General features: G+C 39.3%; 1 protein-coding gene across 2 annotated transcripts in view; it reads left to right on the top strand.

Moving 5' to 3' along the window:
* LOC132386838 (tryptophan--tRNA ligase, cytoplasmic-like) overlaps positions 1–23587 on the top strand; it is a 29262-nt gene extending 5675 nt beyond the window's left edge. For both annotated transcript variants that reach the window (XM_059959183.1, XM_059959189.1), the window contains exons 3-11: positions 522–735; positions 4355–4463; positions 5265–5384; positions 8426–8608; positions 11140–11240; positions 14720–14832; positions 15756–15929; positions 16076–16216; positions 23274–23587. In XM_059959183.1, coding sequence (XP_059815166.1) covers positions 522–735; positions 4355–4463; positions 5265–5384; positions 8426–8608; positions 11140–11240; positions 14720–14832; positions 15756–15929; positions 16076–16216; positions 23274–23432 — 1314 coding nt within the window. In that variant the 3' untranslated portion in view covers positions 23433–23587. The remainder of the gene's footprint in view (positions 1–521; positions 736–4354; positions 4464–5264; positions 5385–8425; positions 8609–11139; positions 11241–14719; positions 14833–15755; positions 15930–16075; positions 16217–23273) is intronic.
* The last annotated feature ends 817 nt before the right edge of the window (positions 23588–24404 follow it).

The raw sequence follows: 24404 nt of genomic DNA, 5'->3' as shown, positions 1-24404 counted from the left end.
GCTTTAAAAAAAAGTTTTAACCGTTTTTTAAATCTGTATCTTTATTACACCAGGATATTTTAATCATTTTGTGATACAGAGTGGAATGATCTGAAGTTGAGTCCCTATTTAAGTTTGTTTTACCTTGCAAAACAAGATTTATAAGTTAGTTTTATAGTAAGAATGTCAAGGAGTGAAGCGGTTTATCAGTAAAAATTAGATTGGAGGGTGAACTGATTTCTGAACAATTTTGACAATCTTTTGACTGGAGTCAAAGTTAAAGAGTCAAGTCATAGAGTTATACAGCACATAATAGCTTTGTACAATAGCATCACTGCTAATTTGAAGATTTATCAGCTATCTGTTTTAAAATTAATTTTATTTCATTTCTATTAAAATTGTTTTAATAACATTCTATAAGGTGTAGAGTCACCACATAATGGACTAGAAGATCGTGTGCAGTACCAGAGAGGGGAAAATGGGCAAAAATCATCAATGAAATATATATAACTATTTACAAGGCCCTACTTTTTTTAATTCAGGAAGAAATTGATGCTGCAATAAAGGAACTGTTGGCACTGAAGCTGAATTATAAAACATTGACAGGGCAAGAATATAAAGTTGGTGTCCCACCTACTAACTGCACACCAATTAACAGTAATTGCCCAGCTGTCGCAGAAGATGACGGTGATTATGTCGATCCATGGACAGTACAGACATCCAGTGCCAAAGGCGTGGACTATGACAAGTTGATAGGTAAATATCAATTTATTTTTTATAAATGTAATATATAATCTTCCCTATTTTATTATAGAACATAGAATAGTACAGCACAGTACAGGCCCTTCAGCCCACAATGTTGTGCTGACCCTTAAACCTTGCCTCCCATATATCCCCCTACCTTAAATTCCTCCATATACCTGTCTAGTAGTCTCTTAAATTTCACTAGTGTATCTGCCTCCACCACAGACTCAGGCAGTGCATTCCACGCACCAACCACTCTCTGAGTAAAAAACCTTCCTCTAATATCTCCCTTGAACTTTCCTCCTCTTACCTTAAAGCCATGTCCTCTTGTATTGAGCAGTGGTGCCCTGAGAAAGAGGCGCTGGCTGTCCACTCTATCTATTCCTCTTAATATCTTGTATACCTCTATCATGTCTCCTCTCATCCTCCTTCTCTCCAAAGAGTAACGCCCTAGCTCCCTTAATCTCTGATCATAATCCATACTCTCTAAATCAGGCAGCATCCTGGTAAATTTCCTCTGTACCCTTTCCAATGCTTCCACATCCTTCCTATAGTGAGGCGATCAGAAATGGACATAGTACTCCAAGTGTGGCCTAACCAGAGTTTTATAGAGCTGCATCATTACCTCGCGACTCTTAAACTCTATCCCTCAACTTATGAAAACTTAACACCCCATAAGCTTTCTTAACTATCTTATCTACCTGTGAGGCAACTTTCAGGGATCTGTATACATGTACCCCCAGATCCCTCTGCTCCTCCACACTACCAAGTATCCTGCCATTTACTTTGTACTCTGCCTTGGAGTTTGTCCTTCCAAAGTGTACCACCTCACACTTCTCCGGGTTGAACTCCATCTGCCCACTGCTCAGCCCACTTCTGCATCCTATCAATGTCTCTCTACAATCTTTGACAATCCTCTACACCATCCACAAAACCACCAACCTTTGTGTCATCTGCAGACTTGCCAACCCACCCTTCTACCCCCACATCCAGGTTGTTAATAAAAAATCACAAGAAGTAGAGGTCCCAGAACAGATCCTTGTGGGACACCACTAGTCACAATGCTCCAATCTGAATGTACTCCCTCCACCATGACACTCTGCTTTCCGCAGGCAAGCCAATTCTGAATCCACCTGGCCAAACTTCCCTGGATCCCATGCCTGCAGACTTTCTAAATAAGCCTATCATGGGGAATCTTAACAAATGCCTTACTAAAATCCATGTAGATCACATCCACTGCACTACCCTCATCTATATACCTGGTCACCTCCTCAGAGAACGCTAAACAGTCTTGTTAAACACAATCTGCCCTTCACAAAGCCATGCTGACTGTCCCTGATCAGACCATGATTCTCTAAATGCCCATAGATCCTATATCGAAGAATCTTTTCCAACAGCTTTCCCACCACAGATGTAAGGCTCACTGGTCTATAATTACCCGGACTATCTTTACTACCTTTTTTGAACAAGGGGACAACATTCGTCTCCCTCCAATTCACCGGTACCATTCCCATGGACAATGAGGACATAAAGATCCTAGCCAGAGGCTCAGTAATCTGTTCCCTTGCCTCGTGGAGCAGCCTGGGGAATATTCCGTCAGGCCCCTGGGACCTATCCATCCTAATGTATTTTAACAACTCCAACACCTCCTCTCCCTTAATATCAACATGCTCCAGAACATCAACCTCACTCATATTGTCCTCACCATCATCAAGCTCCTTCATTGGTGAATGCCGAAGAGAAGTATTCATTGAGGACCTCGCTCACTTCCACAGCCTCCAGACACATCTTCCCACCTTTGTCTCTGATAGGTCCTACCTTCACTCCTGTCATCCTTTTGTTCTTCACATAATTGAAGAATGCCTTGGGGTTTTCCTTTACCCTACTTGCCAAGGCCTTCTCATGCCCCCTTCTTGCTCTCCTCAGCCCCTTCTTAATCTCCTTTCTTGCTACCCTATATTCCTCAATAGCCCCATCTGATCCTTGCTTCCTAAACCTCATGAATGCTGCCTTCTTCCATCTGACTAGATTCTCCACCTCACTTGTCACCCATGGTTCCTTCATCCTACCATTCTTTATCTTTCTCACCGGGACAAATTTATCCCTAACATCCTGCAAGAGATCCCTAAACATCAACCACATGTCCGTAGTACATTTCCCTGCAAAGATATCATCCCAATTCACACCCACAAGTTCTAGCCTTATAGCCTCACAATTTGCCCTTCCCCAATTAAAACTTTCCTGTCCTTTTGTGAAATATGTATTATGCACTAGTTGGAAATAAAAATGTAACTAAAATATAAAGCTTTTATATTATTATTTGCTGTACATTTTTCAGAGAAACTTGCCATCCCTACTGAGTCGAACTGAGTTTTTGATTCTTAACTGGCTTTTGAATTGGCCGAACAAACCACTGAATTAAATGAAGCTATTACAGTTACAAACAGCATTGCAGAGCATCTCTACCACAAGACAGCTGCGGTACAGAAAGGTGTCCCCAACTAATTTGTCAGGATAGCAAGGAATTGTCCACAATGCTGACTTCAAGCGGCAGTCACAACCGAAGAATGGATGTTTGAAAAAATACCCGATGACTTCAACCAATTATATGTAGGAATAACTGAATAGGATTTAGTATGTATAAATTCACTGATGAGCTTAGAATTCACTTGGTGTGTAACATGGACAAGTTGCTTTCATTGGAAATTTGCTCTGATGAGTGGGGAAAAAACCATACATGACAGTTTGGAAATGGGTTACCATAAGACATAGGAGCAAAATTGGGCCCTCTGGTCCATCAAGTCTGCTCCGCCATTCAGTCATGGCTGATCCTTTTTTTTCTATCTGCTCCTCAACCCAGTTCCCGGCCTTCTCCCTGTAACCTTTGATGCCATGTCCAATCAAAAACCTATCAATCTCTGCCTTAAATACACCCGCCAACCTGTCCTCCACAGCTGCATGTGGCAACAAATTCCACAAATTCACCACCCTCTGGCTAAAGAAATTTCTCCATGTCTCTGTTTTGAAAGGGCGCACCTCTATCCTGAAGGCTGTGCCCTCTTGTCCTAGACTCTGCCACCATGGGGAAACATCCTTTCCACATCTACTCTGTCTAGGTCTTTCAACATTCGAAAGGTTTCAATGAGATTCCCCCTCATCCTTCTGAATTCCAGCGGTTACAGACCCAGAGCCATCAAATGTTCCTCATATGATAACCCTTTCATTCCTGGAATCATCCTTGTGAACCTCCTCTGGACTCTCTCCAATGCCAGCACATCTTTTCTAAGATGAGGGTCCAAAACTGTTCACAATATTCAAGGTGAGGCCTCACCAGTGCCTCATAAAGCAGAAAACCATCTCAAGGCACTTGAAATTCTCGGAGTATGTATCATATATATCAGAGTGTTATCATATACACTTAAAGCATGTCACCCTTACTGAGTATTGGCGATTGCCTTTGGGCATTATTATTGATGACAACGGAACCTAATTGTAGGAATTTGCCGTACAGAGCAAGAAAATAACTTCAATCTTATCATTTCACTATTATTTGGGTTATTTAATATCTGTATGCAGATATTAATGCTGCATTGCTTTAGCATAATAATTGTGAAAACTTCATTATTTTCAGTTCGGTTTGGAAGCAGCAAAATTGATCAGGCATTGATTGAAAGGTTAGAACAGCTCACTGGTCAAAAAGCTCATCGCTTTCTTCGAAGAGGAATCTTCTTTTCTCATCGGTTGGCAAGTTTTTTTTACCTCTAATATTCAGTGAAAAGTCAATGATGAGAATCATTCTATAAAATTTGTGTTTTAGTCACAACTACGGAACAGTCTATTTAAGTTATTACAATGACAAATGACATTTTCTAAATTTGTCCGTGCAGTAGATTTTCTTTAATTTTTGAGCTGCTTTTCCAGTTCCAAGCAAATTGCTTCAAATATTGGAAATCTGAATTAAAAACAGGAAATGCTGGAAGTACATGACACATTAAGCAGTGTTGTGAAAAGAGAAATAAGCAGATTTGTTTTGAAGGAAGATTACTCTATTTCCCTCTCCATATATTATACTTGATCTTAGTATTTCTGCATTGTTTCTTTTTGTAGATTGTGCACATTTTTGTTGGGAATTTTTCAATAGCTTTTGATTCTGCTTTCTCTTACTGTGTTTGCTTTATACTTTATCCCTGCATTCTGTTTGGAAGGGAAAGCCACAAGCTATCATAATATACATCTTTTGAGTTGATAATTGCTATAAACTGTCACTTTAGTAAAAAATAATTAGTAATGTATTCTTAAAAACTGTTTTACCACTACTGGAGATGTACATTTAGCCATTGTACTTCAATGTACCTGAAAAACAGGTTTTGCTTTGTAGTGAATGTTTATGGCACTATATTAAGGTGTGGAATGCAATATAGATTTCAGATAATTGTGATGAATCAATACAGTTGCTTCTCAACTCTTCTTAAATAGTTTTTGAGTTGTAAAGCTGTGTTAGTTATATTTTTGAACTTGTGTATTGATCATCTGTTTTAAAGGGATATGCAGCAGATCATTGATGCTATTGAAACAAAGAAATCCTTTTACCTGTATACAGGGCGTGGCCCTTCATCTGAGGCCATGCACATGGGTCATCTTATCCCATTCATCTTCACAAAGTAAGTATGTCTGTTGAGATAATAACCCCAGAACTTGCATCTTAAACTTATAGCAGTTATTTTAACTTGCATTTGGGAACAGCCGTCCAAACTGCCCTATTAATGTCAGTGCCTATCTGTGTGACAGAACTACTGATACCATTGAACATCTGAATGTTTGCCCTAACACTTTATGACGAATTGTTGAGAAAATCCACCCTGTATTTTATAATCAATTTTATAGTGATAGGATATAAAGATTTACATTTATATTGTGCCACTCAAAACCCTTTAAAACCAACTACAATTTCATTTTCACAGTCAATTCAGTAATTTGAAAGTGAAATCACTGTTGTAATACAGGAATTGCAATTGCCAGTTTGTCCGCTGCAAGAACTTTCAAAGAGCAATATGATAATGATTAGAAATACATTTTGGAAATGTGGAGTGAGGGATGGTTATTGGCTATGACACTATTCTTCAAGCTAGTGGATTTTCTTATATCCATCTTATTATGATGTTTCTTATTTAACATCTGAAATATGGAATGTAGTTCCTCTGCCATTACCATATGCTGTCATCACTGCACTGAAGTATTAGCCTACATTTTTGAACTCAAGACTCTTGAATAAGTTTTGATAAAACCATAAGACATAGGAGCTATTCGGCCCATCAAGTCTGTTCCTCCATCCTATGATAGCTGTTTTAATACCCAACTCAACTCCTTTTTCCATCATCTCCCTGTAATATTTGACACCCATTACTAATCAAAAATCTGTCAACCTCTGCTTTATGTATGTTTGCTGATGATACAAAAGTTGGGGGTGTTGTGGATTGTCTGGAGGGTTGTCAGGTTACAACAGGACATCGATAGATGCAGAACTGGGCTGAGAAGGGGCAGATGGGAGTTCAACCCAGATAAGTGTGAAGTGGTTCACTTTGGTAGGTCAAATATGATAGAAGAATATAGTATTAATGGTAAGACTCTTGGTAGTGTGGAGGTTCAGAGGGATCTTGGGGTCCAAGGCCATAGGACGCTCAAAGCTGCTACACAGGTTGACTGTGGTTGAGAAGGCATACAGTGTATTGGCCTTCATCAACCATGGGATTGAGTTCAAGAGCCGAGAGGTAATGTTGCAGCTATATAAGACCCTGGTCAGACCCCACTTGGAATACTGTTCTCAGTTCTGGTCACCTCACTACAGGAAAGATGTGGAAACTATAGAAAGGGGGATGTTGCCTAGATTGAGAATAGGTTGAGTGAACTTGGCTTTTTCTCCTTGGAGTGACGGAGAATGAGAGGTGACCTGATAAAGGTATATAACATGATGAGAGGTATTGATCGTGTGGATAGCCAGAGGCTTTTTCCTGGGGCTTAAATGGCTAACACAAGTGGGCATAGTTTTAAGATGCTTGGAAGTAGGTACAAAGGGGATGTCAGAGGCAAGTTTTTCACACAGAGTGGTGATTGCACTGCTAGCGAAGGTGGTAGAGTTGGATACAGTAGGGTCTTTTAAGAGACACTTTGATATGTACATGGAGCTTAGAAAACTAGAGGGCTATGCAGTAGGGAAATTCTAGGCAGCTTCTAGAGTAGGTTACATGGTTGGCACAACATTGTGGGCCAAAGGGCCTGTAATGTGCTGTAGATTTTCCATGTTCTATATACCCAGTGGCCTAGCCTCCACAGGCATCTGTGGCAATGAATACCACAGATTAACTACGCTCTGACTAAAGAAATTACTCCTTATTTCTGTTCTAAAGGGAAACCTGTCTGTCCTGAGGCTGTGCCTTCTGCTCCTAGACTCCCCCACTACAGGATACATCCTCTCCATGTCCACTCTTATCGAGGCCAGGGGTTCCCAACTTGGGGTCCATGGACCCCTCCTGGTTAATGGTAGCGTCCCAAGGCATAAAAAAAGGTTGGGAACTTCTGATCTAAGCCTTTCAATCTTCAATAGGTTTCAATGAGATTCCCCCTTCATTCTTCTAAACTCAAGTGAGTACAGGCCCAGAGCCATCAAATGCTTCTCATATGTTAACTCTTTCATTCCCAGGATCATTCTTGTAAAACTCTGAACCCTCTCCAAAACTGCTCATTGTACTCCCAAGTACAATCTGACCAATGCCTTATAAAGCCACAGTATTACATCCTTGCTGTTATATTCTAGTCTGCTCAAAATGAATGCTAACTTTGTATTGGTTTCCTTACCACCTGCATCATCTTGCAAGTTAGCCATTAGGGAATCCTGCATTAGGACTCCCAAGTCCCTTTGCACTTCTGATTTCTGAATTTCATCCCTGTTTAGAAAATAGTCTTTCTCTTTATTCCTTCTACCAAATTGCATGACTATACTCTTCCCTACACTGTATTCCATCTGCCATTTCCTTGACCATTGTACTAATCTGCCTACGTTCTTCTGCAGATTCCCTACTTCCTCAACAATACATGTCCCTCCACCTATCTTTGTATTTTCCGCAAACCTGGTCACAAAGATCTGAAACCTTGAGGCTCAGCAAGGCTAGACATAATTTCAAAGAGCTGTATTTAAAAACAAATGTGCATTTACATTATTTTAGTGGAGAGAGACATGTCATGTTATATGGCCTGAATGTGGTTAGCCATACAGGAAATCTAGATGTCATCGCTCCACATCTTCCTATTATTCCAATTAAGTCAGGACTTTAAAGTAATTCTCTTGATATTAGGACTTGTATGACATTGCTCTATAATGTTCTGGCTCAAGAGAAATCAAATGTAGCATTACAGCTATTGACCTTATATTATATAAGAACATGTTGGGTCATTAATATCATTTTATAAAAAAAAATCTGTATCCTAAAATCATGATGCAGTATTTCACCATTTTGGTCTGCAGAGAATGCTGTAACTTTAACACGGCTTTTAAAATTTGAAATGTTTTTAATTTGTTGGTCTATTGATCTTTTGAAAGTGTTTCCAAACTGTTTAAAAATGTATATAATGGAAGTTATGCATTTTCAATTTGCAGATTTTCATTTTGCAAATAGCTTGTTTATTCTGAGATATTTCTGTTATATAGGTGGCTGCAAGATGTTTTCAATGTTCCTCTTGTAATTCAGTTGACTGATGATGAGAAATACCTGTGGAAAGACATAACACTAGAGCAAGCCTATAAATATAGTGTTGAGAACGCTAAAGACATAATTGCTTGTGGCTTTGATCTGGATAAAACCTTCATCTTCTCCGATCTGGACTATATGGGGTATGTTCATAGTTCTATTACAAATGTATTTTCATTAGAGTTTTAATATAAATGTGAGGAGCAGTAATGATGGCTTTGATTTCAATAAAAAGTCTTAATGCAGAAATATAAGAGAACAAACAGATAATGGGGATTGCACTTGTTGTTTCAGCCGTGGAGTTAGTTCCCAAAAAAAAAAGAACACACTGACTGCATTTAGCCATTGAATGCTTTGCTAGCATATTGATCAAGTTGTTGAGTTAGTAGATTACACAATAGTTTGCCTGAAGCAGAGAGGAAAATCACTGCAGAGGGGAATTTGTTCAGAAAAAAATGTTATGGTACATGTAAAGTTGTAAAATGAAAAATTATGATGTTTAACTCAAAAATGATACCACTGAAGTGAATCAGATTAGTGTGCTTATCACTACTAAATTATTAATACCTGCAGATCTCCTTATCTTGGAAAATGAGAATGAGCTTCAATATTGATTGAATTGCTCTTCCACACAGCTAGTACTGATTCTATGGACCAAATGCATCCTCTGCACTGTTAACCAGGATACATGTGATAGATCATTTATGAAGCATTAAAGTGATTCATCACTGAATAAACTTCCCTTTTGTGATTTTGTTAGTTACTTTTAAAGCCTCTACTTCCATTAAATATAAGGAGTTCTTTTTAAAAATAAAGATTAAGATTAACTTTATTTGTCACATGTACATCAAAACATTCAGTGAAGTTTGAGTCAAATCAAATCAGCAAGGATTGTGCTGGGCACAAATGCCAGACATTTCTGCCACCAACATATCATGCCCACAACTCACTAAGCCTAACCATACATCTTTGGAGTGTGGGAGGAAACCAGAGTACCCAGAGGAAGCCCACCCGGTCATGGGAAGAACATGCTGACTCCTTAGAGTTAGCAGCTTTAATTGAACGCTGATCTTACAGCCGGTGCTATGAAACATTGCGCTAACCACTACACCCCACTTCATCTATTTTTTATAATTCAATAACCAAGGAGGAGAAATACAATGGGAAACAAGGCTACCTGCTTGTGTAACTTATTATGTCTCTATAAATTTCATATACAATCAACCCTCTAAGTCTATGATATCAGTGCAAGCCAATTACTCAAATTATTTTCCCTGTAATAACTGTATTCTCTCTCACAAACTCATCAATTCTTCAAACACCCATTTACTTTTGGAGTAATTTTTAGAACCCATTGAGCTTAATCGTCAGCACATTTGGGACAACACTCCATCTGCTGGAAGAACCTCAGCACAACATCATGTGCCAAATGACTTGTACTGTGCTCTATCTACTGTTCTATGTTTTAACTCAGCAGGCCAAGCAGCATTGTTGTGAGGAAATCTATCATCAGTGTTTCAGGCCAAAACCCTGCATTAAGACAAAGAATGGAGAGGCGAGTTAGCCAGCATTGAGAAGAGAAGGGGAGTGGCAAGAAAGGAATCCAAGGTGAACTGAGAAGGAGTGTAAGGTGACAGGCAGGTCGGGGAGGTGAGTCGGGTGGAGTTGGGAGACCGTGGTAGTGAATGGTAGATGGAAGCAGATGGAGAGAGAAAAAGAAATAGAAAAAACAGATTGAGCATAATGGGGAGATATCTGGGATATGAGGGGTTTGGGTTGTGATGGAAAAAACGGAGCACCTACTTAAAATCCACATGGTCGCAGGAAGAATGTACAAATTCCACACAGTCAGGCCCTAAGATTAAGGTTGAACTCTTGTCATTAGAATTGCAAGACAACAACACCACCGAATATACCATAGTGCCTTTTCATTTGTCTTGTGAACCTGCTATCCCATACTTGCAAAATTGCTGGAATGGGCCTGGTTCCAAGCCTCTCTTCCACCCAAATTGTATTGTACAACTGGCTACTGGAGGTATCTGAGGTCTGTCCATAGAAAAAGGACATTTCCTTCCCTTTCTGTGTATCCTCACTATGATATTAAAGTGAACTCTTTGACTTAATGCACGGTACATTACCAGAGAATATGACATAGGAAATAGGTGTAGGAGTGAGCTATTTAGTCTTTCCTTCCTGCTTACTATTCAGTACATTCATGGCTGATCATCCACTTCAGTACATGTTCATCATGAATATCCTCCCTGTATGTAGTCTGTCTTGTACTGTTATCATTTTATAGATTCTATGAGATCCTCATTCATTCTTCCATACTCCAGTGAATAAAGACTCAACATATCCAATTTATCTTCATAAATAAATCCTGCCATCTCAGGAAATTAATATAATAAACATTATTTTTATTGTCATTGAGTACATTCCAACTCGGATAAGGACATCAAAACTATACCAGAAACTCTAGATTGGTTCTTAGCAAGGCCCTGTATAGCTGTTACGAGATATACTTGTGCTCTAAATGTAAGTGTACCATTCACCTTATCAGCAACTTATTGCATTTGAGACACATAGCTATTAAGACATCAGCTAAACCACCATTTTATATATGTTTTTACCCAAAGAGACTGCATTTAATATCTTAATTCCTGTTTTGTTATAGGCAGAGCCCAGGTTTCTATCATAATGTGGTTAAAGTCCAGAAACATGTTACTTTCAATCAAGTGAAAGGAATCTTCGGGTTTGGAGATAGTGATTGTATAGGTAAGATTGGCACTGCTTATTTCCCAAGTTAAAATGTATATCAGTAGGTGAACTTATCATTGTACTTTAATGTTTAATTTACATATTAGGCATCCTATGATCATAAAAGGAGCAGCCTCACTGTGTCTTACATTCTTTTTATAATGGAAACTGCTGCCAACCCTTGGAGTTTCAAAGATAAGAGCTTCATTTCACCATACCAGTTTCAAATCTACCTTGAAATTTCTTTTTCTATATTTCTGCAAGAGCCTTTGCTGTCACAGTTAATGGTACTTGTGAATCCTCATAACCCATTTATCAATACTAAGACTCAGCTAATTTAAACTGAAATGCAAATATTAGATTGTATCTGGGGAAAATCTATTCATTGAGCAATAACAGAGCTTCTGAAGTGGCAAGAGCATGTCAGGATAGTTGACAAGAGATTGATAATAGACCGCATAGCCGGATGTTAGGGCAGATGAATGATGCCTATAGAAAATTGTTAGGTTTTAAGGAGCCATTTAGAGAAGGAAAGAGAGGTGAAGAGGACATAGAGCCATTGCAACTCGAAGGCATAGCCTCCAGTAATATAGGGGTTAAATATGTGTGTACTCAATAAACCTGAATGGGAGAGGCATATGTATTTTACAGGATTATTCTGTATGGCCACATGTGATCACATTGACAGTATGGATAAAGTCCTTGGAAGAATTTGAAAATTAATATGAAGACTTGCGGCTTTGCTTAATTGGAACCATTCCTTGTTGACAAAGGGAAGGAAGATTTGGTGAAATGTAGCACATAAGCAGTAGGGTTTTGGAGAGCCTCAGGTTTACAGAGAATTAAATGAGCAAAACTAGTCAGGAATGCATTTGAAAGTACCAGAGGAAGTAACATAATGAAGGAGGAGGCATTAATGATCTTTAAGTGCATAAAGACAGATTAATCCCAGGGATCTGATCTTGTATATACAAGGACATCATGGAAAGCAAATGAGGAGCTTGCTGACACCCGAGCAGAGATTTTGCATCTCTGATTGACCATTGATGCGTTCCTCACCTGTATTTCCTTCATTTCCCAAACATCTGCACTCACCTCAGCTTACTGCTGCTTCAACAGTGATAGAGTTCCTCTTGTCCTTACTTCCCATCCCATGAGCCTCCGCATCCAATGCATCACTCTCTTCAGTTTCCACCTTCTCCAAAGGGATCCTACCATCAAACTTATCTCTACCTTCCCCTCGCATCACATCTTCTGCAGGATTGCTCTTTTCGTGATTCCCTTGTCCCTTCGTCCCTCATCAGTAATCTTCCCAGCAGTTATCCCTGCATGCGGTCAAAGTGCTGCGCCTGCCTGTACGCCTCCTCCCTCACATTCATTCAGGGCCCCAAACAGTCCTTACAGGTGATGCAACACTTCACCTGCAAAGCTGCTGGGGTTGTCTATTGTGTCCAGTACTCCTGATGTGGTCTCCACCAAAAGCGGAACTTCCCGGGGCCAAGCAATTTAACTCCAGTTCCCATTCCCATCGCAACATGTCAGTCTATGGCCTCCTCTTGTACTAATAAGAGGCCACTTTCAGGATGAAGGTTCAATACCTTATATTCTATCTGGGTAGCCTCCAATCTGATGGCATGAATATCGATTTACCCTCTCCCTCTCCTCTTCTATTCCCCACTCTAGTCCCTTACCTCTACTCAATTGTTTATCACCTCCCCCGGGTCCTCTCCTCCTTCGTTTTCTCCTAAGGTCTACTCTGCTCTCCTATCATATTCCTTCCTCTCTAGCCTTTTACCTTTCCCACACACCTGGCTTTACCTATCACCTTTTAACTATCCTCCTTCCCCTCACCTCACCTTTTCATTCTGGCACCTTCTCTCTTCCTTTCCAGTCCTGAAGAATGGTCTCAGCTCAAAACGTCGACTGTTTATTAATTTCCATGGATGCTGCCTGATCTTCTGATTTTCTCCAGCATTGTGTGTGTGTGTGCACGTTGTTTTAGCTTTTCAGCATCTGCAAAATTTCTCGTGTTTGTAATTTTGTATCTTCATCAGCCATGGGTGAGGTATTGGATGTCTGAAAAATACCTAATGTTTTGCTTTTAAGAAGGGCTGCACACACAAGCAGGAAAATGTAGGCAGGAAGCAAAATTCAGTGGTGCGAAGATTAGTGGAAGGCATTCTGAGGAACAAGATAAACTTGGAAAGAAAGGACTGATCAGGGATAGTCAGCATGGCTTTGTTCACGAGAGATCATATCTCAAAAAAATATAGTTTTTCAAGGGGGTGATCATGATAATTGACAAGCAGGACAGTAGACATTGTTTACATAGCCTTTGATAAGGTCTCACTTAGTAGGCTGATCTAGAAAGTTAGAATACATGGGATCCTTGATCAGATGGCAAGTTGGCTACAAAGTTGACTTGGTCTAATAAGCAGACAGTGGTAGCAGAGGATTTCTTTTTAAATTAGAGATCCGAATCACCGGTTTGCCACAGATCCTTTATTGTTTGTCAAATATATTAATGATTGAAGGAGGCATAAAGGGGTGAGATAGGTCGGCTGGTTGAGTGGTGTCCCAATAACAACCTTGCACTCAGTGTCAGTAAGACCAAGGAATTGATTGTGGACTTCAGAAAGGGGAAGCAGAAAGAACACACACCAATCCTCGTCAAGGAGTCAGTGGTAGAAAGGGTGAGCAGCTTCAAGTTGCTGGGCATCAACATTCCACAGAATCTATCCTGGACCCCATATACTGAGGAATCACAAAGAAGGTATGTTAGTGGCTCTACTTCATTTGGAGTTTGAGGAGATTTGGCATGTCTCCAAAGACTAGCAAATTTTGACAGATGTATCATCGAGACCCTTCATCTTACACCCAACTGTGATTGTGGAATCTTCCTACATACTGGTTGGCCCCTTTTTTTTTACATCTTTGACTACTTTTTAAAAAATAACTAATTGTCCATAAAGTATCACTGGAATACCATGTGGATCACCGGAGATTAAATAGAGGAGATTTTAAAAGTACAAGCATCTGTGAATTCAGAGGGAGCTTATTCCAGGGGCAGACAGGCAGACACAAGCAGTGGTAATTAGGGATTTGGATGGCAAACAATGGAAGCAAGAGAATAGAGGACATCAGCCTGTGATTGGGATGAGACCACATGAGAATGGGTGACCAAGTTTCTGCATTGTGGAATCTACTTGGAGGGAGGGAGTGAGAAAGGATGCAAGAACAATGACTTAAAGTAGAGGGCAAGAAAAATTGAGTAGCCTTTCAAATCAGTGGATAATAAATTTCTTAGAGCGGAGTCTGAAGGAGAAACGCTGTGAGGTTTCTCTGAGAAAATGTTTATATTTGGGTGGCAATGAAAAACAACTGTTTTAATTGGGGCTATAAGATTTTTTGTGGCATATATTGTTTTTAATTTAAGTTTTTGATTACTGTCATTAAGAAACATATTTAAAAATTTTCATATTGTTTTTAATTGGTAGGAAAGATCAGCTTCCCTGCAATACAGGCTGCTCCGTCGTTCAGCTCCTCATTTCCACAAATCTTTAATGGCCGAAAGGATATTCAGTGTCTTATTCCGTGTGCCATCGACCAGGTCAGAACTTAATACCAAAATAAATCATGTTTGAAAAGTGCCAATGCTTTTTATTATAAGATTGCAGAGATCATTATTTTTTCTGCAGTATTTCAGCTTCAAGTGCATGGAATGAGATTATACTTTCTCGACAAGTTGTTATTATATACCTCTGTCAGCCAAAGAGAACAGAGGCAGGCTTGATTCATTGCCTGTGTGAAAGTGACAACTTGAAGGGGAGAAGAAAAATTTCCCTTTGTCCAGGTCTAGTTATCTCTAAGCCAACACAATTAAAAGAGAGCTATCTAGCCATTTGTCATACTACCAGTTGTGACAGTGAGATTTTTTTATTTACAAATTGGCTGCCATACTTCATTGCGTCATTAACTGCATTTCAGAAATAATTAACCGTGGACTATGCTGGAATGTCAAAAGGCCATGAAAAACTGGCCCTCTAAATAGAGAAAATATTTGTACTATTACTCTTAATAGATGCCCTTCAAGGCAAAGGCTCTGTTTTGGATAGCTTTTCACATTGGAGAACCTGCTACTTTCTTAACAAACCTAAAGAAGCGCATGCCTCAGCTTGGAAGTTCAGTATGGTTTGGAGTCAGCAAATGAATTGTCATCTCACCATTTGGAAGGGACACATAATAGTGCAACAAAAGTTTAATTACATCTTTAGGTGTAGATAATTCAGTGTAGCAAGTTTGAGTATGTTATAATTTTCAATTTGCACTTAAACAAATATTGCTATGTCTACCTCAGATTAAGAATTGTAAATAAACTATGTTAAATCAAAGATTTTACTGCTGATTTCTCTTACTGCATTGATAAACTTCTAATTGCTTAAATTAGACTCAGTAATTATTGACTATTTCAAGGATCAGCTTTTGAGAAATAAACTTAAGTCTTAATATTTGTACATATGACTTTTTCCATAGGACCCTTATTTTAGGATGACAAGGGATGTTGCTCCAAGAATTGGTTACCCAAAGCCAGCATTGTTGCATTCCACCTTTTTCCCTGCTCTGCAGGGAGCACAAACAAAGATGAGTGCCAGTGACCCCAACTCTTCCATCTTCCTTACAGATACCCCAAAGCAAATCAAAACAAAGGTAACGTTCCTCGTATATATAAACTCATGCCCATATTTGTTGATCAAATGAGGAATCAAAGATGTTTTGCCTTACTATTCTATGAAATTAAAATTTCAAATTATACAACATCAGTGTACTTAATTCTTATTTTTTGTTTCCCTCAGATCAACAAGCACGCATTTTCGGGAGGTAAAGATACTATTGAAGAGCATCAGCGTCTTGGTGGCAATTGTGAAGTGGATGTATCTTACATGTACTTGAGGTTTTTCTTAGAAGATGATGAGAGATTGGACAAGATAAAACAGGTCAGCAGAGTTTACTAAAAACTTAATTTTATTCATTTCAGTCCCCTAAAATGATAACCTTACACAACAACTTTGTCATGTAAAGAGTGGTTGATGGTCAGTGCAGACTCTCTGGGTCTAAGGGCCCGTTTTTGGGCCCCGCTCTCTGATTCTTTGATGGACTTATTTTCACCAAAATACAGTATAAGAATCACAAGTAAACAGGAACTGAAGTAGGCTACCTGCTTGCCATTCAATGTGATCATGACAGGTGGCCTACATGGTCCTGAATTCCTCAAACTTAAGAAAAAATCTACATGCTCTTTAAATAAATCCAATGATCTACTTCCAAACTTGCCAGTGTGCAGTATTCCAGAGATTCACCACCCTCTGTGGCGGCTTATGTCCCTTTATTTGAGACTCTACCACAGGTTAGGGCATCTCAACATTTGCTCTGTCATGCCTTCATAGAAAAGAGGTGATTTAGCTGAAACATACATATAAAAGATTTTATATGTTTCATTTAGATCAGCCGTCTTCTAAACTTTAAAGAATACAATCTAATCTTTTAGCCATTATGACAGGACAACTCAGGAGTTAGCCTCATGAATCGCATTTAAACAGCAGAAATTGGGAGTGAGCAAAGAGGTGGCTCACACAAGTTGGCAAGCATGCAGTAAAAAGCAGTTCTTTGTGTGAGTTTCGGTATTTGAGCTGTGAGCTATCAGAGATCAGGATTCATTAGCAAAACCAAATGAAAATAAGGCAAGGGGAAGTGCAGCAGCCATTGTCAGAGCGGACAATGTTAGAGCAGCGATTTTAGGCTTTAGCTCTGAGGCTCAATTGTGAGAAGGCAAAAAGTTGTAGGTAGATTTTTTTTTCCAGTTTATTCATTGTTTCCTTCTTTATAATTGCACAATTAGAGCAGTAGGGATGCCAGGCAGGATAGTTGAATGATCCTCTTACGATATGTGGGAAGGCAGAGAGATCACCAGCGTCCAGAAGAACTATAACTGGTCAGGTACTGGAGGATTAGAGGATAGCTAATGTTGTTCGGCTGTTTAAGAAAAGCTCGAATAATAAACCAGGAAATTATACGCCAGTGAGCCTGACATAAGTAGTGGGAAAGTTATTAAAAGGTATCCCAAGGGACCAGATATATGAGTATTTGAATATACAGGGACTGATTAGGGATAGTCAGAATGGCTTTGTGCATGGTAGGTCTTATTCTACCAGTCTTTTAGATTTTTTTTCAAAGAAGTTACCAGGAAAGTTGATGAAGGCAAGGCTATGGATGTTGTCTATGTGGACTTTCGCACAGGATTTGACAAGGTCCCCCATGGGACGTTGGTCAAGAGGTTCAGTTACTTGGCATTGAAGATGAGGTACTAAATTGGATTAGACATTGTCCTTGTGGGAGAAGCCAGAGAGTGGTAGTAGACAACTGCCTGTCCGACTGGAGGCCTGTGACTAGTGGAGTGCCGCAGGGATCAGTGCTGGGTCCTTTGTTGTCTGTCATCTATATCAATGATCTGGATGATCATGTGCTTAACTGGATGAACAAATTTGTGAATAACACCAAGATTAGGCATGTAGTGGACATTGAGGAATTCTATCAAAGCTCGTTGCGGAATCTGGATCAGCTGGAGAAATTGGCTGAAAAATGGCAGATTGAATTTAATGCAGATGATTGTGAGATGTTGCACTTTGGGAGGACCAACCAGGGTAGGTTTTACAGAGTGAGCAGTGGAGCACTGAGGAGTGTGGTGGAATAAAGGTCCTAAATCATTGAAAGTGGCATCACAGGTAGATAGGGTTATAAATAAAGCTTTTGGCACATTGGTCTTCATGGATCAAGGTATTGATTGGGGGAGTTGGGATGTTACATTGAAGTTGTATGAGATGTTTGTGAAGCCTAACTATTATGTGCAGATTTGTTCACCTCCGTACAGGAAAGTTGTAAATAAGATTTAAAGAGTACAGAGAAAATTTACAAGGATGTTGCTGGGATTGAAGGACCTGAGTTATAAGGAAAGGTAGTTAGAACTTTATTCCCTGGAACATAGAAGAATGAAGGAGTGGGGTGTTGATAGATGTATACAACATTATGAGGGGGATAGATAGGGTAAATGCAAGCAGGCTTTTTCCACTGAGTTTGGGTGAGACTTCAACTAGAGGCCGTGGGTTAAGAGTGAAAGATGAGATGTTTAAGGGGAAGCTGAGGGAAAACTTCTTCAAAGAAGGTGACAAGAGTGTGGAATGTTTAAATGTGATTTCAACATTTAAGAGAAGTTTGAATATGTACATGAATGGGAGGGTTATGGAGTGCTATAGTCTGGGTGCATATTGATGGAACTTGGCAGTTTAAATGGTTTGGCGTGAACTAGATGGGCAAATGGCCTGTTTCTGTGCTGTTGATTTCTATGACTGTTTTTATTGCCTTCAGTTTCAGTATATACTTTCTTAAATAAGCTTTCCAAAATGTTCATGACACTCCAGGTGCAGCTTCTTCAACTCCTTGCACAGCTTTGACAATATTGCTCTATATTTAATTTATAAACCCTTGGCAATATGTAGATTGTTAATGTGCTGTTTGCTGTCGTAGTTACTATGCTACACTTTGCGTTTCATACTCTAAAACACTTTGATCCTTCTGCTTGATTCATTTAGTTTCCTTCTATTAAGATAAAAGTCTGTCTTGTTATTCCTCTTACAAAGTGCAAAATCTCAGAGTTCCATTTGCCAAATTTTTGTCCACTCACGCAACTTACCCTCTGTTACAGAGTCTAACTATCCTAGCATGCATCCCCATACCTTTGAGTCATTAACAAACCTAGTTACTTTTTCAAGTCATTAATATAGACAGTGAGTAATATTGTGCACCAGTCTTTTATGTGGCACTTTATTGAATGTCTTCTGTATATCCAAATACACTACATTTACAGGTACTCTGCTATTGATTTTCTTTGCTTTAAAGACGCAACCTGATTTCCCTTTCATAAAATCACACTGATTTGGTTTAATTATATTAATCTTCTCGGATTGACTAGGCATTCATTTAGATACATGTTAAGGTATCTGGCCTATAGTTTCCCATTTTTTGTCTCCCACCTGTTTTATATAAGAGAGTCATGTTTGCAGGCTGCCGAACTGTTATTTTCCTGAAATATGGTGAGTTTTTAAAAGCTTCAATCAATGGATCTATTATTTCTGCAGCCATTCCCTTTTTGAACCTTTGATGCAGACCATCAGATATGGTTGACTTGCCTGCCTTCGGTCTTATTATTTCCCTCCTGATAGCGATTGTTACAAGTTCTTCCATGCTGTTAGAAACTTGCCGCTCTGTTTATATTTGGAATTGGATTTGGTTTATTATGTCTTCTGCCATGAATTATGTAGCATTTGCTTATTTCCTGCTGTAAAATCCCCAGTCTTATTCTCCATGGGCCCTATGCTGAGCAAGCCTACTGCTTTTGATATACTGTATGTAAATAAATTCCTGATGTATATTTTGATATTGCTAGTCAGTTTTTTTTTTCATAATCAACTTTCTTCCTTGTTAGATTTTAAACCTGACAAATTTCCAGTCTTCTGGTCTACCACTACGTTTTCCCTCTTTGAATACACTGGCTTTATTTTTAAAATTTTCCTTAACCAGCTTTGTTAACCACAGTTGGATCTTTCTCACTGAGTTCATCTAGCTGAAGTCGATAAACTTCTGCTAAGAGGTATGAAAGAACTTCTGAACTGTCTACTTCTAATCATCTACTGACATTTCTTTTAACCTATTTTCCCAATGTCTAAAGGACAGTTCTTCCTTTAGACATTGGTTAATTATCCTTGGATAAGTTGAGTACTCTGGTTTTGAATCAGGATGTTTATCCTCAAACTGTTACTGCATTCTACAATGTTGTGATCAGAGCTTCATTTGCAATCCTTGAGATGTTTTATTAATCTTTCCTCATTGTATATGACCAAATCTAAACTAGCCTGTTCCCAGCTAAGTTATAACATAGTGCTCTAAGAAGTAACCCATTTAGAACTGTATAGAAAAAGAATCTTCCAGTGCTATCCATGCCAGTTTGACTAACAATGCATTTGCTTTCCTTACCATTGACTCAACATGCAAGTCAACCTTTAGGGCATGCTACACAAGAGCTCCCAAGTTTCTTTACACCCCTGATTTTTAAAATTTTTCTCTCTGTTGAGAAAATAGCCTATACCTTTATTCCTTCTACCAAAGTGCATGACCATACACTTCCCTACACTATATTCCATCTGCCATGTCTTCATCCATTTTCCCAGTCTTCCTTGCATCCTCAAGACTACCTGCCCCTCCACCTGTCTTTATATCGGCTACAAACTTAGCCACAAAGCCATCAATTCCATCATTGCTGACATATAACGTGAAAAGGTGTGGTTCCAATACCGACCCCTGTGGAACATCACCCTTCACCAGCAGCCAGCCAGAAAAGATCTCCTTTATTCCCACTCTTTGTCTCTTGTCAGTCACCCAATCTTTTATCCATGCTTGTATTTCTCCTGTAATTTTACAGGCTCTTATCTTGTTAAGCAACCTCATGTGTGGCATCTTGTCAAAGGCCTTCTGAAAATCCAGGTAAACAGCATCCACTGACTTTCCTTTGTCCATCCTGCCTATAATTTCTTGAAATAATTACAACTGATTTGTCAGGCAAGATTTCCCCTCAAGGAAACCATGCCTACTTCATCATCTGTCTCCAAGTACCCAGAAACCTCATCCATAATGATGGATTTCAACATCTTCCCAAGCACTGCAGTCAGGCTAACTGGTCTATAATTTCTCTCTGCTGCCTCCTCCTTTCTTGGGTGGAGTGATATTTGCAATTTTCCAGTCTCCATTCCATTCCAGAATCTAGTGATTCTTGATAGACCATTACTAATGCCCCTACAATCTCTTCAGCTACTTCTTTCAGAACCCTGGGGCGTAGCCCATCTGGTCCAGGTGTCTTATCTACCTTCAGACCTTTCAGCTTCCCAAGCACCTTCTCTAACTAATAGCCACTACATTCACTTCTGCCCCCGGCACTCTTCTGGTATACGTCTAGTGTCTTCCATGGTGAGGACTGACTCAAAGTACTTCTTAAGTTCATATTTGCATCCTATGTCATCTGTTTCTAAGGATTTGATTTCATATTTTTTACCAACAGAGCCGCCCCACCCCTCAAGTACTGTACATGTACTGTATGCAGATGCAATGGAAACCTACTAGTAGCAGTAACACTGTGTACATTCAGATAAGGAATCTTCATCTTTGTTTTACAGCTTTTAACTACTGATCCATCATGTTGCATGTTTTTGCATTTATCTTCCTTCTCTTCCTGTCATGCTTTGATTTTCGTATAAAACATAACCCTAGTTTTTGTTTTTTCCAGTTCAATTGAAGCTTTCCCCAAATATGCAGTTCCTTCTTTCCCCAGATGGTGCCAGTACTTCATGAATCAGAACCTATTTCTTCCACTCACCCTCGAACCTTGTGGTTACTTCTGTAATTCTCCTTCTGCAATTTACTAAAGTAGAAATCTGGAGATACTATCCTAATGGTTGTGCTTTTTCAACTTTGCTCTAACTGCTCACCGTACCCTCCTTCCTAACCCGACCTGTGGTGTTAATGCCTATGTGCACCACTAAGACTGGTTCCTCCCCGTCACTCCAAGTTAATCCCTAGGTTAAAAAAAAACCTCAGGGCTTTGCCGCGGAAAACAATGTCTCTTCTCCCATCTCTGTTATGGCCTCTGACCGCATTCCTTTTTTCTCCCACTACTTGAATGGCTCTCTGCACCTTGTGCTATGAACAATTTTCATATCCTCTGTAAGTCCCTAGTCTTGTCCAAACATGAAGCAGGAACATCATACCTGGTAATGGCTGAGGCTCATCCAGAACTACCCTCTAGATACATTTATCTGCCTCTTTTGCAATCGTACCATTAACCTTTAATACAGCCAACAAATACACAGCAGGAATTAGCAATGCCAGTGTAGTATTTCCAGAATGTGTCAGTTGCACAGGATTGTTAATTTAGTACAACATATGTCAGATGGAGTTTGTCAGCCTGGGAAGGCAGTCCATCTAAGAGAGGGAAAACTCTGACTTCAAACCTCCGCTGCCTTGTGTCCATACCCACTCATGGGAAAGGCTTTGGGCGTAAACCTGGAGGACAAATCTGGAGCTGAAGTCCCTAAGGCAGTCCAGCGTTGTCTTCAAACTCATTCTGGCAACTCCTGCGACGACACTGGTGCCAAGTTGTATCAGCCCTTGCCCTTCCCTTGGACAACATCAGTGGCGTGGGGAGGGAGACTCGCTGCATGGGCAACTGCCGGTCTCCCATACGACCTTGCCCAGGCCTGCACCCTGGAGAGGGCACAGATCCATGGTCTCACGAGACTAACAGATGCCACATGTCAGAGGAAGTCCTGGTCACAATGCAGCTAATGAAGGGTTTGCAAAAGACATGACATAAGATCAACTTCAAGATATCCAAATGTTTTTTTCTGCTAATGAATGACTTTGAAGTATATTCACTGTTTTAATATAGGAAAAATAGCATCCAACATGCCCAGGATAAGCTCACATTTGCAGTAATGTGACAGTGTATTTATTTCACAATTCTGATTGAAGGATGCAAGTTTGTGATCAGCCAACTTCTTCACTTACACTGGAGAATGAAAATGTTGTCTAACTTTAACGTCTCATCTGAAAAATTATGTGTTTATAGCATTCCTTCAATATTACACGTTTCTGGTCATTTATTTGTAGGGGAATGCAGAAATAATTTCTCCAGGCTTTTGGTCTTTGCTGAAAGGGATGTTAAAATAATTTTTAAAGAAATATTAGCTGTAAATTGCGCCTTAAGAATGTTAGCTGATGCAATGAATGGACCACAACATATTTCTAAATGAATAAAGTCACACTGAAAGGTCTTTATACATAATTATCCTAATGATTTTAATAACGTTATTTGAAGCATACACTGGTGTAATCAACGCAGTTATATCAATGAATTTAGGGTTTTATATTTATTATCCTTATTTTCCTTAGGATTATTCAAGTGGGAAACTTCTTACAGGAGAACTGAAGAAAATTCTCATTGAAACGCTGCAGCCTCTCATAGCAGAACACCAAGCACGACGCAAGCAGGTGACTGACGAAGTGGTAAAACAGTTCATGACCCCTCGGAAACTGGCATATAATTTTTAATGACATGTTTTGGAATTCACATTCCTTAATGGAGAACACAGTCCAATTTTATTCATTAAAATCTTAACATTATGAAGAAGTTCTATGTAATATGATGATGGACAAATGATTCAAAATCAAATAAATATCACTAAATTATAACCTATAATTTCCAGATCTTTGGGGATAATTGTTTACTCACTCTTTGATACATTATTAGATTGTCCTGATAAAACTTCACCCAGATCCTTATAACAATTTGCACTGATTATTTCTCATTCAAAAAGCCTACTCTCATAATAAATAGTTGGTCAAGAATTCTCTGCCCCAGAGGCCAAATCATTAGAGATATTTAAGGTGGAGATAGACAAATATTTGGAAGGTAAAGGAATTGATACAAAGGAGTTTTTATTTACTTTTATTTAGAGATACAGCGCAGAATAGGCCCTTCCAAGCCTTCAAGCTGTACCTCCCTGCAACCTGACAAATCTGATTTAACCCTAACCTTATCACAGGACAATTTACAATGACCAATTAATGTTCCCAGTACATCTTTGGACAATGGGAGGAAACCAACGGACTTGGGAGAAAACCCACACATTCCATGGGGAGGGCATACAGAGACTGCTTACAGAGGATGCTCTGAGGGCTTATTTCTATGCTGTCCTTTTCTACGACACTGCGCAACCATATTGCCAGAATAGAATTGAGGCCAGCATACATTGACCATTCTCATATTGAATGGTGTGGTAGACTTGAGAGGCTTGGTGGCCTACTTCACTCCTATTTTCATCTGTTCTAATTGAAAAAAGCAAGTTTAGAGTCTCGGGTAATCACTTAAAAAAGAAATTTTGTATTGTGTGGATAAGAGGGAGAAAATATAAGACACCAGGACTAACTGGATTTATTTTTGAAGAAGACAGCACGGGTTTGACATGCAAAATGGCTGTAACAATCATACCCTCAGTTCTAATCAACAAGCTTCAAAATCTG

Source organism: Hypanus sabinus, chromosome 2 (assembly GCF_030144855.1).
Source record: "Hypanus sabinus isolate sHypSab1 chromosome 2, sHypSab1.hap1, whole genome shotgun sequence".
In the NCBI taxonomy this organism is placed as follows: domain Eukaryota; kingdom Metazoa; phylum Chordata; class Chondrichthyes; order Myliobatiformes; family Dasyatidae; genus Hypanus; species Hypanus sabinus.
This window is presented reverse-complemented; position numbering and strand designations above follow the sequence as displayed.